Source organism: Phascolarctos cinereus, unplaced genomic scaffold (assembly GCF_003287225.1).
Source record: "Phascolarctos cinereus isolate Bilbo 61053 unplaced genomic scaffold, phaCin_HiC Scaffold_9;HRSCAF=440, whole genome shotgun sequence".
NCBI classification, from domain to species: domain Eukaryota; kingdom Metazoa; phylum Chordata; class Mammalia; order Diprotodontia; family Phascolarctidae; genus Phascolarctos; species Phascolarctos cinereus.
The window spans coordinates 205,993,602-206,006,834 of record NW_027556402.1 but is presented as its reverse complement, the minus strand read 5'-3'; the positions used below and the strand labels follow the sequence as shown (position 1 = coordinate 206,006,834).

The 13,233-nt window shown below is 39.9% G+C and overlaps 1 protein-coding gene across 1 annotated transcript in view; it reads left to right on the top strand.

Annotated features, from left to right (window-relative positions):
• The window catches only part of SPON1 (spondin 1), a 385,860-nt gene that overhangs the window by 95,694 nt on the left and 276,933 nt on the right, over positions 1–13,233 (top strand). Inside the window, 1 exon segment of the mRNA XM_021005269.2 lies at positions 3,507–3,640. Coding sequence (XP_020860928.1) covers positions 3,507–3,640 — 134 coding nt within the window.

Sequence of the window (13,233 nt, the reverse complement as noted above, 5' to 3'; positions counted from 1 at the left end):
TCCTTCCTTCCTTCCTTCCTTCTTCCTTCCTTCCTTCCTTCCTTCCTTCCTTCCTTCCTTCTTTCCTTCCTTCCTTCCTTCCTGTCTGTCTTTCTGTCTGTGTCCCTCTCTCCACACACACACACACACACACACACACACACACACACACACACACACGTTGTCTTCCCAATTAGAATGGAAGCTCCTTGAGTAAAAGGACTTTTCTTTTGCTTTTTTCTTTGTATCCACAGACATCATTATAGTGCCATTTAATACATACTTGTTCATTGATAGATATCTAAGGTCCCTACCAGCTATACATTCTATAATTTTTATTTATTTTGAATCTGAGTCTTATTTGAAAAAATTCAAGGTGGGGTTGAGTTACATGGTTGCTAAGATCTCATCTAGTTTGAATGTTCTCTGATTCTGAAGTGAAACAGTGAAACAACTACATCCTTAGGAATATCCCCTGCTCAATATGGAACCTCTTTTTTTGTTGTTGTTATCACAACCATCTGGAGTTGTGGGATAGGGTTGTTTTCTGTATTTGTGGTGAGTCCCAACCTGCCTAGGTGTAGGAATGCTAGCTTTCCAAGCACCAAGGCAGAAACATTTACTACCTATTGCCCTATCAATATCCCTTCTCTACCATTTTATTTCTCTCCATCTCCCCCACCCCAACATTCTAACAGAAAAGGTAGAATCTGTGTTCATTGTTAAGTGATGCACTTTTTTTTTTCAAGCTGCAATTGTCAAGGTTAACATAATCTTATAATACTGATTTATAGCTATATTGGCAGTAGCCAGGCAAGTCATATATCCTGAAACCATAACCTAGCAATGCTCTTTTTAATATCCTCAGCTTGTTTCGGCTTTGCATTCACTGGTAATTCTATTTTTATTTGCAAAAATAGCTATCTGTAACCCTCTCTCCACATTGGTGTCTATACCTATAGGTAATATGTGAGAGATGAGTGAGGAGAAAAAAAAACATTGGTAATTGCTTAAAAACTGCTTGCATTGTTAAACTGTTTTAGAAGGCATTAAGAGGTTTTATGAGAGCTTGATTTGCAAACCTGGCCCCAGGAAGCCAACGTAACCAACAGCCAATGTTTTCCCAGAAATAGTTTCTCTCCTTCAATAAATGCTAGCCACTGTTGCCAGATTCATTTTCTGAAGATCACCTCTTTCCCTTGCTCAACACTTTTTCCAGGCTTTCTATTGCCTACTAAATAAAGTCTACCTTCATTAGCCTGGCAATCAAAGTCCCCCACAATATAGATAGAGCTTGCTTTTCCAGTTTTATCTCTTAAGAACATATCAGAGGAAACACGATTGAAAAAAGGCATTATCTTAGGCACATGGAGAGACTGATGACTACTAGATTCATTTTCAGAGTGTTTTACTTGTATTTATCCATGAAGTGTAAAAAGATGCAGAAGAAGGTTTCCATATTTGATGGATGTCCTGTGGAGGAATATTGAAAGAATATGGACCAAAACTGCACAGGATGAGAGGCATTGATAAGCTACAGGAATTCTCACGTTGATGAGATTGTACATCTGTTGAAGGATTCCCCCTCATGCACTTTAAGCTGTAGCCAAAGAAGGATTATTCCATCTTGTGCAAATATATCCCACATTTTTCCAACTTTGTGCCTTTGCCTACCCACAATGCCCTCAAACTGAAAGGCCAACCATTACCATCCTACCTATCAAAAGCCTAGCAATCCCCCAAGGCCCAGCTCCAATACTACTTCCTTAGTTAAAATCATTACTGGTATCTCCCATTCACCCACAGCTCTCTGCTGAATTTCCATACTTACCAGTTAGTCAATCCTTCTTGAATGAAGTAGAAAATAGTCACAGAACTGAAAGGAACTGGGCACACACCATCATCTTCCCATCTTGTGTCAATTAGAAATAGATACATAGCACATCAAGACCAAAGAGAAGCTCCTCCAGCTGTGGGGTGAACTAATAAATTAGGGCTAAGTACTGTCATCTAGGGATTTGGGAGCCAGATCTCCATGATGTTGGTTTCTAAGATGCATCCTCCTCCTCTCAGCAGCCAAAGTTACTTGGGGCAGAGCTCTAGACTAGATTTGGGGGGATGAGGCAGCTGCCATATAAAATAGAAGACACAGAGTGACTAGGTACTGATGTGTAGTATTATTGGATGGTGTCAGACATTTAGGCTCTGACTGGGATTCAGGGGCTCAGAGCCTTTGAGGCACCAGGAAGCAGGGGGACCATAGCAGAAATTGGGACCAAACTAGGAATTCTGGGTTTTTTGCCTACAACCAGTTCAGGATTGTAAACTTTGGAGTATTAGAGAAAACTGTTAAATTTTAACTTGGAGAATAGCAATATTTAAAGAGAATGTGAAAATTTTGGAAGTAGAAACTATAAAGTGAGCTGTGTTAACAGCAAAGATGCTATATGGCCATGGTCTCCAAAGAATAAAAGTTGAAGGTCACCCAAAGGGCAATGGAGAAGCATGTTTTGGATGTGAGCAAACTGTATCATATGACCAATGAAGAATTATGCAAGAGAAACAATGTGAAGAATATCAGCAGGAGATTACTTACATTGCTGGAAAAGAAAGTGGGCTGGCCGTGTGGCAAGAGTGAATGTACTTTTCTTGATAGGAGATTTAGGACAAAGCACTCAGCATCTTGAGTGGTGCCCCCTGTAGAGCATTCCCAGTAATACATGGACAAGAATCATGCAAGATAAGAAGGGTGACGGGAAGGGGTCGTATCGTGAAGGGAGTACCCACATGAATGAGATCACAGATTCCTCCATGAAAGGGGAGATTTTTGAATGAAAAGGAAGACGTTTGAAAAAATATAAATTCTTACTCCAAAGGAGAATTTTCTTTCAAAATTTTGTTGAATCTTGGTTCTCATACTTACTTCCTACTTGGTGTATAGTGAGTTTCTGTACCTCTCTAGGGCAGTTTTCTCACTTGTAAAATGAGGAGGTTTAATTATATCTCTAAGCAGAGCTGTAACTAGGAATTCTGGAATTCGATGGTGCCTGAATAGATAATCCATCCCTGTTGGGGACAGAAATATTGGGAGAGAGGGGAGCCCAAGCCTCAAGAAACTTCAGCCCCACCCTAGCAATACAGTTGATCCCTGACTCACTAAACCTCAGAAAGAGGGGAGAGAAAGGGAGACAGTCTACCCTGGTGAGAGATGACAGCTCTCGTACATGCCAGATAGAGGATCTTAAAGTACTGAGGCAGTCCAGAGAATTTCTACAGGAAGAAAGACCCACCCCCATGTTGGCAACCTGAGGAAAAGCCCCACTTGCCCCAGTCTAGTTTTAGTTTTGACTTGAAAGTTCCTTTCCACTCTATATTCTATGATCTTATAATCATGAGAACTTTTATAAATTTATGGGAAATATTTAAGATATACACTGATTACTTGACCCTTGGCAGTAGAAACTTGAAAATCACCCAGTATGAGCCTAGATTTTTTATAAGTAAATATCTCCATTTCTTTCCTCCAGATCATAGATGAAGAAGAAACACAATTCATGAGTAACTGCCCTGTGGCTGTCACAGAAAGCACACCACGGAGGAGGACACGAATTCAAGTTTTCTGGACGGCTCCACCTGCTGGTACAGGCTGCGTGATTCTAAAGTAAGTTAAGATTGATATCCTTGCAGAAACATGACTCAGCTTCTGTGGCTCACTGACAACCCACACTGCAGTGGGAACGTAGAAAAAGGTTTGAAAGTGCTCCTTAGGCAGATGCACTATGAAATGCCAATGAGCTTTGGTCTACGTCTCTGATTATCATTAGCATGATCACCTATTTGCCCCTACAGGAGAAGACATAGTAGGAGGTGGAACTCCCCAGTGGCAGACTCTTGATGTGGGAGAAGTTTGGCTTTGGTGTCTTCCCTTTTTTGGGTTATTTTCTGTCCCTTCTTAGAGCTTCCTTTCTCCCATTCTTCCTCGACTCCATCCCTGGATCCTAAAACCATGGTTTGGCCAGATATCAGTGGTACGAAGCTCCCTGAAATCCAGGATGCATATTTTTCATGTGGGTTAATTTATTCAATGAACATTTATTAAAGGCTTACTATGCACATAACTTTGCTATGCGCTGTCGAAAATATAAAGTTTAGGTAGGAAGACACTGTTCCTATCCTCATAAATCTTACAGTATACAGAGGGATAAGATGCATAGATAACTAAATTTTATGATGTGATAAATGTATTACTGAAGCTAAAATACAAAGTACAAAGTTATGTCTGAGGGTAACTGTCTTACTGATAAAGGGGATCAGGGAAGGCTCCAAGAATGTAGTAGCATTTTAGTTGAATAAGAAATAAACAGCTGAAGAGCAGAGAGGCCACTATAAAAGCCTGATGGTTAGTGGAAGGGGATATACAGTTAGGAAAGATCTGGATCACCTCTGAAAATTGCTAGTAGTGTGCCTACAACCTCTCTGTGCCTCAGTCTTCTTATTTCTAAAATGGGGCAGCGGAAATAACAGTAGCCAACATTGTGTGACTCTTTAAGGGTTACAATATGCTTTACACACAATATCACATTGGAGCATCACTAACCCTGTGAGTTAGGTAGTATTAATATCCGTTTTATAAATGGGAAAATTGAGGCTAGGAATAATTAAGTGATGATGATGTTAATAATAACACATAGCTTTTATATGTGATTTGCAGATATTATTTATACTTACAACAACCCTGGGAGGTAAATGCTATTATCATCCCCATTTGATGGATGAGGAAACTGAGGCAGACAGAGGTTAAGTGACTTACCCAGGCCCACACAAATAACCAAGTCAGGATTTGAACTCATCTCTTCCTAACTTCAAGTCCAGTACTCTGCTGTACCACCTAGATACCTTCAGGTGACTGTGCTATGGTCATACATCTTGTAAGTGGTATTTGAACACACGTCTTCCTGATTCTAAGTCTAGTAGCTTATGCACTGCACCTTACTGCTTCCCATTGACACCCATCTCACAGGGCCAGTGTGAAGATCATGTGAAGTAGCATGTTTAAAGTACTTTGTGAACTTTAAGATGTTATTGCAATGTCAGCTTTTTTTGTTGTTCATAATAATATAATTAACATCTATATTTAATACACTATCAAATATATAACATACTGTTATAATACCTGTATTATATGAGAATAATTATATTTAATATAAATTATATTATGTTGGCCTTCTTTCTTTCCTGCCCCATGGTAACTTAAGACATAAATCAAAGCCAGAAATCGAGGGGCTGAGTAGGAAAATGTGGTGTGAGTTTGGGAGCAGAGGACTTGGACCCACAAGGAGCTGGCCAGAGAAACAACAGGGAAGGCTGAGCATAGAGACTAACAATGGAATGATAATGATGGACTTTGCTTCCCACAAAGCAACATATTTTGATGTCAGAAGCATGCTAGCCCTCTCCACCTTTCTGTTCCTCCCCATTCACCCCAACACACACACAGATTCTCTGTCTCTATCTCTTTCTGTCTCTCTCTCTCTCTGTCTCTTCCATCTCTATCTCTTCCCTGTCTCTGTCTGTCTGTCTCTGTCTTTATATTTCTCCCCTTCCCCTGTCTTCTGAAAGCATCACAGTTGTCCACTTGAACAGTGAGTTCCTTTGTCCGGCTTCCTCAGACCACTGTCTGTTCTTTGACTGTGACCTCCTCATTTCCACCTCATTTCCCTTTTAGTCCAAGCAGAACTTCCCTTTGCAAGTTGTCTGAGAAGTTTGGCCCCCATTATCAACTGATTGAAAATATATAATTTTTGTTGTTGTTGTAACTGTCTCCCTCAGTTTCTCTTGGATTCATTGTTTTCTCAGCCTGGAGTGTTTGACTTATCTTGGAATAGTTAGAGATAGGATTGTGTATGTGTGATTGACTCTTCAGCAAAGAGATAAGAACTTATTCAGCCAAATTAGTATTGTCCTTCAGAGTAATCCCTTTGGGAGGCTGAGTGTGTACTCCAACATTAGGTCACATTAAACTTGCTTTCATATAGTGCTCTAAGGTTTATACAGCACTTTACATTTTAGAAAGGTGCTATTAGTATCTTCATTTTACAGGTGAGAAATCTGAGCCTCAGAGTGGTTAAATGATTTTTCCAGGGTCATACAGCCAGTAAAAGTGTGAAACAGGATTTGAATCTGGGCTTTCTTGACAGTCAAATTCAGTTCCCTACCCATTATTCCATGAGGCCTCCTCACTCAGAGATGTAACAGAACTAAACTCCCATCTTTTACTGGAAGCCTTCCCCAACTCCTCTTAATTGTGTTGCCTTTCCTTTGTTAATTATTTCCTATTTATCCTGTATAGAGCCTGTTTCGGTATGTTTACTCTTTGAGGGCAGAGACTGCTTTTGTTTTTGTTTTTTGTTTTTGCCTCCTTTGTGTACTCAGTGTTTAGCAAGGTGCCTGACGCATAATAAGTGCTTAATAAATGTTAATTGATTGAATTATTTCACCTAAGGCAAAAACAATTGTGGGGGCGATATGCCAGCAGTGAAGAGGACAACCGGATGGTCATGGCAGTGCAAATGATAGTCTGTGTAGGCAAGGGCATGGTAGACGACAGTAGAATGACAGGGACCAGAGGATGGTACTGAATTAGATATAGTCACACCACCAGAAGCAGAATTCTGTCCTCAATAACAAAGGTGTCAAACACAGGACCCAAAGCCCACAACACTCCTGAGTAAGACTGAACCAGATCAAAACGTAATTGGGAAATATTTAACAAAATAAACAAAATTACAATAAAACAGATAACATTACATTTTAAAGCTAAGTTAATATGTGGTCTGCAAGGATACTCATCTAATGAATTTGTGGCCCTCACTTCTATTTGAGTTTGGAGCCACTGCTCTTTGGAGGCCAGCTCATGCTCTCTCTGGGCTTAGCAGAGAAGTATGGATAGACGGTATACTTTGGGGATGGCAACTAGGGCCTCCTTGAAGTGGTAGCAGGTTTGCATTGCACGGATGCAGTATTAGAAGTTGCATAATGGAGATCTCTGGATTGTCCCAAGAATGAAGCTCCCTCTCCCCAGATTTTGTTGCTCTGGGTGAAGCCCTAATCACCGTGCCCTAAGTTATGGCTCAGCTAACATTGCTTAAACAATCTAAATGCCCCTCTCTGGGGATGAACTACTGGGATTTGCAAAACATTCTTTTGCATATACTCATCAGTGTCTGAAAATCTCCGTCTCCTGAAAGTGGATCTGATTTTTGGAAACAGATGAAAGCCATTTGCAATGCCATTTGCATAGGGACTCTAGTGAGTGATGAAGCTGGGTAAAACCATGTCTTTCACACTACTAGGAGTAGCTGCAAGAGAATGAGCCTTTTTCTTCTAAAGCTTGTAAACTGATTGGGAAAGTCCTTCTAAACTAATGTTTCTAAAAATCTTTTGTGTAACATTATCACTGCCAGAATAAATGTGTAGCCCCACTCAGTAACTCCTTTAAAATACAACATTGTTGTATAAATTCTATTGAATAATGTTGTATAGGTTCTATTGAATGTTTCCTATTGCCTTGGAGCCATTTCTTCTATCCCATAATCCCCACGGTGCCCAGGGGACGGCTGGGAACTTTGCAAGGGTTCAGTAAAAACTTGTGAAGGCATACTTTCTAGGGAAGGTGATTGGAGAAAGTGTTACAGACAACCTTCAGCTTCCAGGCAGCCTTCAGAACTATGACAATGTCACAGGCAATGACACAGGCTCAAACCAAAACAACTTAGAAGTATAGTAGGTGTTTTCAAGCCTATTTAGTGGGAGTGCCTGGGAAAAACAGATACAAAAATCATTTGATATCATGATAGCTACAACATATATGTACATTGAGGAGGAGACATCTTCACAATTACACCAAGGATTTCTCATGAGGTACAATTCATGATTGTGATTCTGATGGGATCCTCTCAGTCCTTCACTTTAGGAGTGAAGTATTTTCTGATTCTTTTGTCACCTTTCTTTGGATGTAATATTGATTTATTGCCCAACATTAAGTGGTAAGAAGAAAATTAATTGAGGCTATTTGATGGGGCTCTGAATATGTGCATAGTCAATTTCAAGATAAGCCTGAATGAATTTCTTTGCCACATGGCAATATTAGGCCAAGAGAGAAATTGGACAGGAAAAGGAGGTCAGAAGAGTTGAAATTGTTAACCCTGTTATTAATAACTGACACTTATATAGCACTTTGCAATTTGCAAAAACACTTTTCATACATTATTTTATCCGATCCTCGCAACAACCCTGTGTATTAACTCCAGCTTTATTATTTGCATTTTATAGACCAGGAAACTGAGGCAAAGTGATGTTGAAGTGATTAGCCCAGGATCACATTGCTAGCAGTTATCAGGGGTAAAATTAAACTCCTGTCTTCCTGACTCCAAGTTCAGTGCTTCATTCACTGTGTCATGTAAATCTACCAAAATCATTGTTGTCAATGATGATGATGATGATGACACTTACTCTATGCCTACATGAGTATTTTATGCTTTTCAAAGTGTTATTAGTTCCAAAAGCTTCTTTGAGTCTGATGACAAATAACCTTGCAAGAGTCAGGATAGAAAACAATTAGAGATTCATGAGGCTGTGACATTGATGGTCAGTTTTCTTTCATTTCATATTTAGCAAACATTTATCAAGTTCTTCCCATGTATAATGCATAGTCTCTATAAAGTCATTGTTTCATGGTACCTTTGTCAACTCAAGTTCCACTTTCCTCATGAATCTGGGAACTTGACCTCCAGAGAAAATAGATGTTGAAAGAAATACAGCTTTTCTTCAAATATAGATGGCGAGGGATTGGCTAATCAGATTTGATTTGCTATGATGCATTAGGCTGTCTAGAAAATATCACTGCTATGTTTTCATTTGCATCGAGATATAAAAAAAACACATTCTTCTTTAAGGTAGCTCAGCAAACAGGTAGCTCAGGCAGTAATCATGCTGTGATGCTCAAATGATTTGGACCAACAGAGTCAGTCTTTGTCCTAGGTCTTCTTCTTTCATCTAGGCTAGCCAGGCTTTCAAGCAATAGCCATTGTTTCTAGGATACAGGAAACAATGCTTAATTGTTTTACTTCTGTAACTCTTTCTTCAGCTGTGTCCCAGAAAGTAGGAACCATTCACAAGTTTTTATTGAACTGCTATATTCCCAGCCTTCCACTGGGCACTGTGGGGATTATGGGGTAGAAGAAATAGCTCTAGCTCACTAGAAAACATTCAATAGAGGATACTATCAGAAGTGAGATAGTACTCTATGCATTTTATGTGTGTGTATGTATATTCATTCAGTAATTATATATTAAGTGCCTACTATGTGCCAGGCACTGTGCTAAGTGCTGGCGATGCAAAAAAAAAAACAAAACAAAAGGAGCTTACAATCTAATGTGCAATCAAATATATACAAAGCAAGCTATATACAGAATAAATAAGGAGTGACTAAAAGAGAGAAAGCACTGGAATTAAGAGAGGTTAAGCAAGGATTCCTGTAGATGGTAGGATTTTAGTTGGCACTTGAAGCCGGGGGAGTCAGTAAAGGAAACTTTCTGTGTTTTTTTTTTTTAAGATGACTTAACAAGAGTAAGTGATTTAGAACCAGACAAGGGGTGTTTCCTGGCCCCTTGGAGCACTTCACAATTTGACTACGTGGATTTATTTTTCTTTCCAATGTGACTGGGTTGTGGGAAGTGCACAGTCCTTATTGCTTTTCTGTTGGCATGAACCTAATACCATTCACATTTTCCAGTCAGGTGCAAAATTTTGAATATTCCCCAAATTGTGAGAATTCTGCTTACTTCCCTTCATGCCCTTCCCTTCAAATGGATGGGCTTGCCTAGTCAATTTTCCAGGCAACCTTCAGAGCTATGATAATGTCACAATCAATGACACAGGCTCAAACGGAAACATCTTAGAAGTAGTGTAGGTGTTTACAAACCTATTCAGTGAGAAGATCCTATTCTCCTGAAGTCTGTGTGAAGGACTAGCCAAGGAGAGCTGCTCACATGTCCTTTGTGTTTGCTTGGTCTTGGGGAAAGGCCCCATGGCCCCATGTGTGCCACTGGTGTCTGAGGTCTATTAGCTCTTTTCCCTATTCTACTGGAATTTAGCACTCCCTGAACCATTCTTAAAGGTGAAATTTGAATATTTACAGTGGAGGAAAAGTAAGCCAAAGATTTGTTGAAACTAAGTGAATAAAAAAATAGCTTTATTTTGTTCCATCATTTAAGGGATAGAATTTCTTTCTACTCTATAAATTTAGAAAGCCCAGCTCTATAGTCTTGTTCAATCCAATAGAACAAGCATTTAGGAAGCTGCTACTAGGTTTAAAGCACTATGTTAGCTAGGCATTAGGGATACAAAGACAAAAATAAAAATAGTCCTGGCCAACAAGAAGCTTACATTTTATCAAAGGACATAACATGTAAAAATCAGTCTACATGTAGTGATTTGAGAAGGAAGGGGAGAGCACGAATGAGTAAGGGGATCAGGAAAGGCTTTTTGTGGGAGGCGGCACATGAGCTGAGCCTCAGAGGAAGTAGATTCTAAGATGCAGAAGTGAAAAGGGAATACATTCCAGGCGTTGGAGGACAGTTGGTGAAAAAGCACAAAGGAAGGAAAGGGAATGTCCATTTCAGGGAATAGAAAGTGTCTGGAATGAAGAGTACGTGAAGAGAAGCAATATATGATAAACTTGGATTCAGATTTTGAGGGGTTATCAGTGTCAACATGAAGAGTTTATATTTAGGCATTAGGAAGTGAGAGAATGTTCTTGAGCAGGGAAATGATGTGTTCAGATTGAGTTTTTGGTAGGTTATTTTGTTAGTTGTGTGGAAGCTATATTAGAGAAGGGAAATCTTAGGAACCAGGAGTCCCATTAGGAGACTGTTTTAATAGTTCAGATAAGCGGTTATAAGAGTCGGAACCTGGGCAGTGGCTGCTCAAGTGGAGAGAAGGGAGTGCATGTGAGCCACATTTTGGAGGTAGAATCAATAAGACTTGGCAACTTATTGAATATTGGGGTAGTGAGGGAAAGGGAGGAGAATCAAGCATCACTCGGAAGATGCAGGAGTGGTAAGGCCTTCAACCAAAGGCTAAGAGGAGTTTGGAGGAAGAGTAAATTTTGGAGTTGTGTTTGGGATGCATGTGGTGCATTCAATTGGAGACACATACTAGGCAGCTGATACTTAGGGACAGGAGCTCAAGAAAGGGAGAGAGAGAGAGGAGGTGAGCTGGGAGTCAACTTCATGAAAATAATAATTAAGCCTATGAGAGGTTATGTGGGTACCAAGAGAAAAGATACAAAGAAAAAGGGCTAGGCTAGAGCCCTGGGGAACACTTATGGCCAGGGTGCTAGGCTGTAGATGATGATCCATGGAAGGAAAGGGAAGAAAAGAAAAAGGAAGTCAAATGAGCAGGAGGAGAACCAGGAGAACCAGGTTGGAAGTCAGACTGAAATGGGTTAAGAATCAAATGGGGAGGCAATGAATGTAGGATGCTTCTTCTAGGAGTTTGGCTATGAAGGGCAGTGCAGATTTAGGGAATGCTAAGGCCAAGTGAGAGGCCAGCTGTTCCCTATACTGTTCAGGATCTCAGAGTTAGAAGGAAGTTCAGAGGCCTGGCTCTCCCAACCCAGAGTCTGTGTGGGTGAACAATCCAGGCTGCTTCTTTGCTTTGGGAGGGTCAAGTGAAGGAATGTTTAGAGAAAGTACCTTAATTATAGGATTTTTGTTACAGTGTGGCCTTATCAGGTGCTTATTGGGTGAATTTTTCAAAGACGTTAGAACATAGAATATAGACTTTTCTTACCTCATTCCTTCTCTCTCTCTTTTTTATTTTAGGCAATTGGGGTTAAGTGAATTGCCCAGGGTCACACAGCTAGTAAGTGTCAAGTGTTTTGGTCTGAGGTCAGATTTGAATTCAGGTTCTGACTTCAGCGCTCTATCTGCTGCGCCACCTAGCTGCCCCTACCTCATTCCTTCTTAAGTCATCAAGAATTTATTAAGTGCTTACTACTCAGTACTAGTTAGTGAGCGCAACTCCGACGGGCTGGTTGTTTGAATGCCAAATGTACACTTGCCAAAAAGACGATTTTATGGAGAACTCACACAGGGCAAGCACTCACGTGTGGTCAGAAACAGTGATACAAGGACACTCTCAAGGTCTTTCTTAAGAACTCTGGAATTGATTGAGTGACGTGGCAATTACTGGCACAGAACTGCCCAGCATGGCGTGCCCTCATCAGAGCAAAGCAGAATTGAAGTAGCTCAAAAGAAATATGAGATGCACCAATTTAGAGAAACCACTCCAAATGCTCACATGGACTATTTGTGCCCAACCAGTGCTAGAGCATTCCCAGCTCGTGTTGGTCTGATCAGATATAGTCAGACACACAGTCAGACTCTATCATAGTGATGTTGTTTTCATCCTCTTAGAGAACGAAGGATAATTAATCAACTAGTTAGTGTCAGGCACTGTGCCTAGTGATAGGAATACAAATATAAGTAAAAATAAAGACAACTCCCACCCTCAAGGAGCTTATATTCTACATAAAAGAGAGTTGAAAAGCTGGATGGGAGGGACAGGCCAAGAAGGTTCCCATGTAGGAGCAAAGACAAGTTCAGAGAATCAGAAGTAGAGCTGAGAGGAATAAAATGGCCTAAGAACTTCCTCAGAATGGGGATTTCCAGGAAACTCACTGATCAGAAGACAGGGCCACAGAGATACAAGAGTCTTCAAGTGTGAGAGGTCTGCAGGAGATGGAGAAGTCCAGAGAGTGATCTGAAAAGTGCTTGTTAGGGTTTAAAATACCTTAAATAAATCATAAAATCATAAATAAATAAATCATTTCAGCTACAATCACTCATGAGAGAACCGCTTTATGGCACTCTCACTAGCTGTACTGAAGGAAAAAAGAGAGTCCCTTTAAATAAATTAGTAGTAATAATAATAATAATAAAAAATAAATTTAAAAAATTAAATAAAATCATAAAATTTCAGAACTGGAAGAGTTCTGAGAAATCATTTTGTCTTAGAAACACAGAATCTTAGAGTTAAAACAAACCTCAGAATCCAAACGTCTACCTGATGTGTGAATTCATCTGCAAAATGTTGATAAGTATAATTTTCTATTCCACTTGAAAATCTCTAATAATGAGGAAGTTACTACCTCCTTCAGTAGCTGGTTCTGTTTTTGTGCAGCTCGGATTA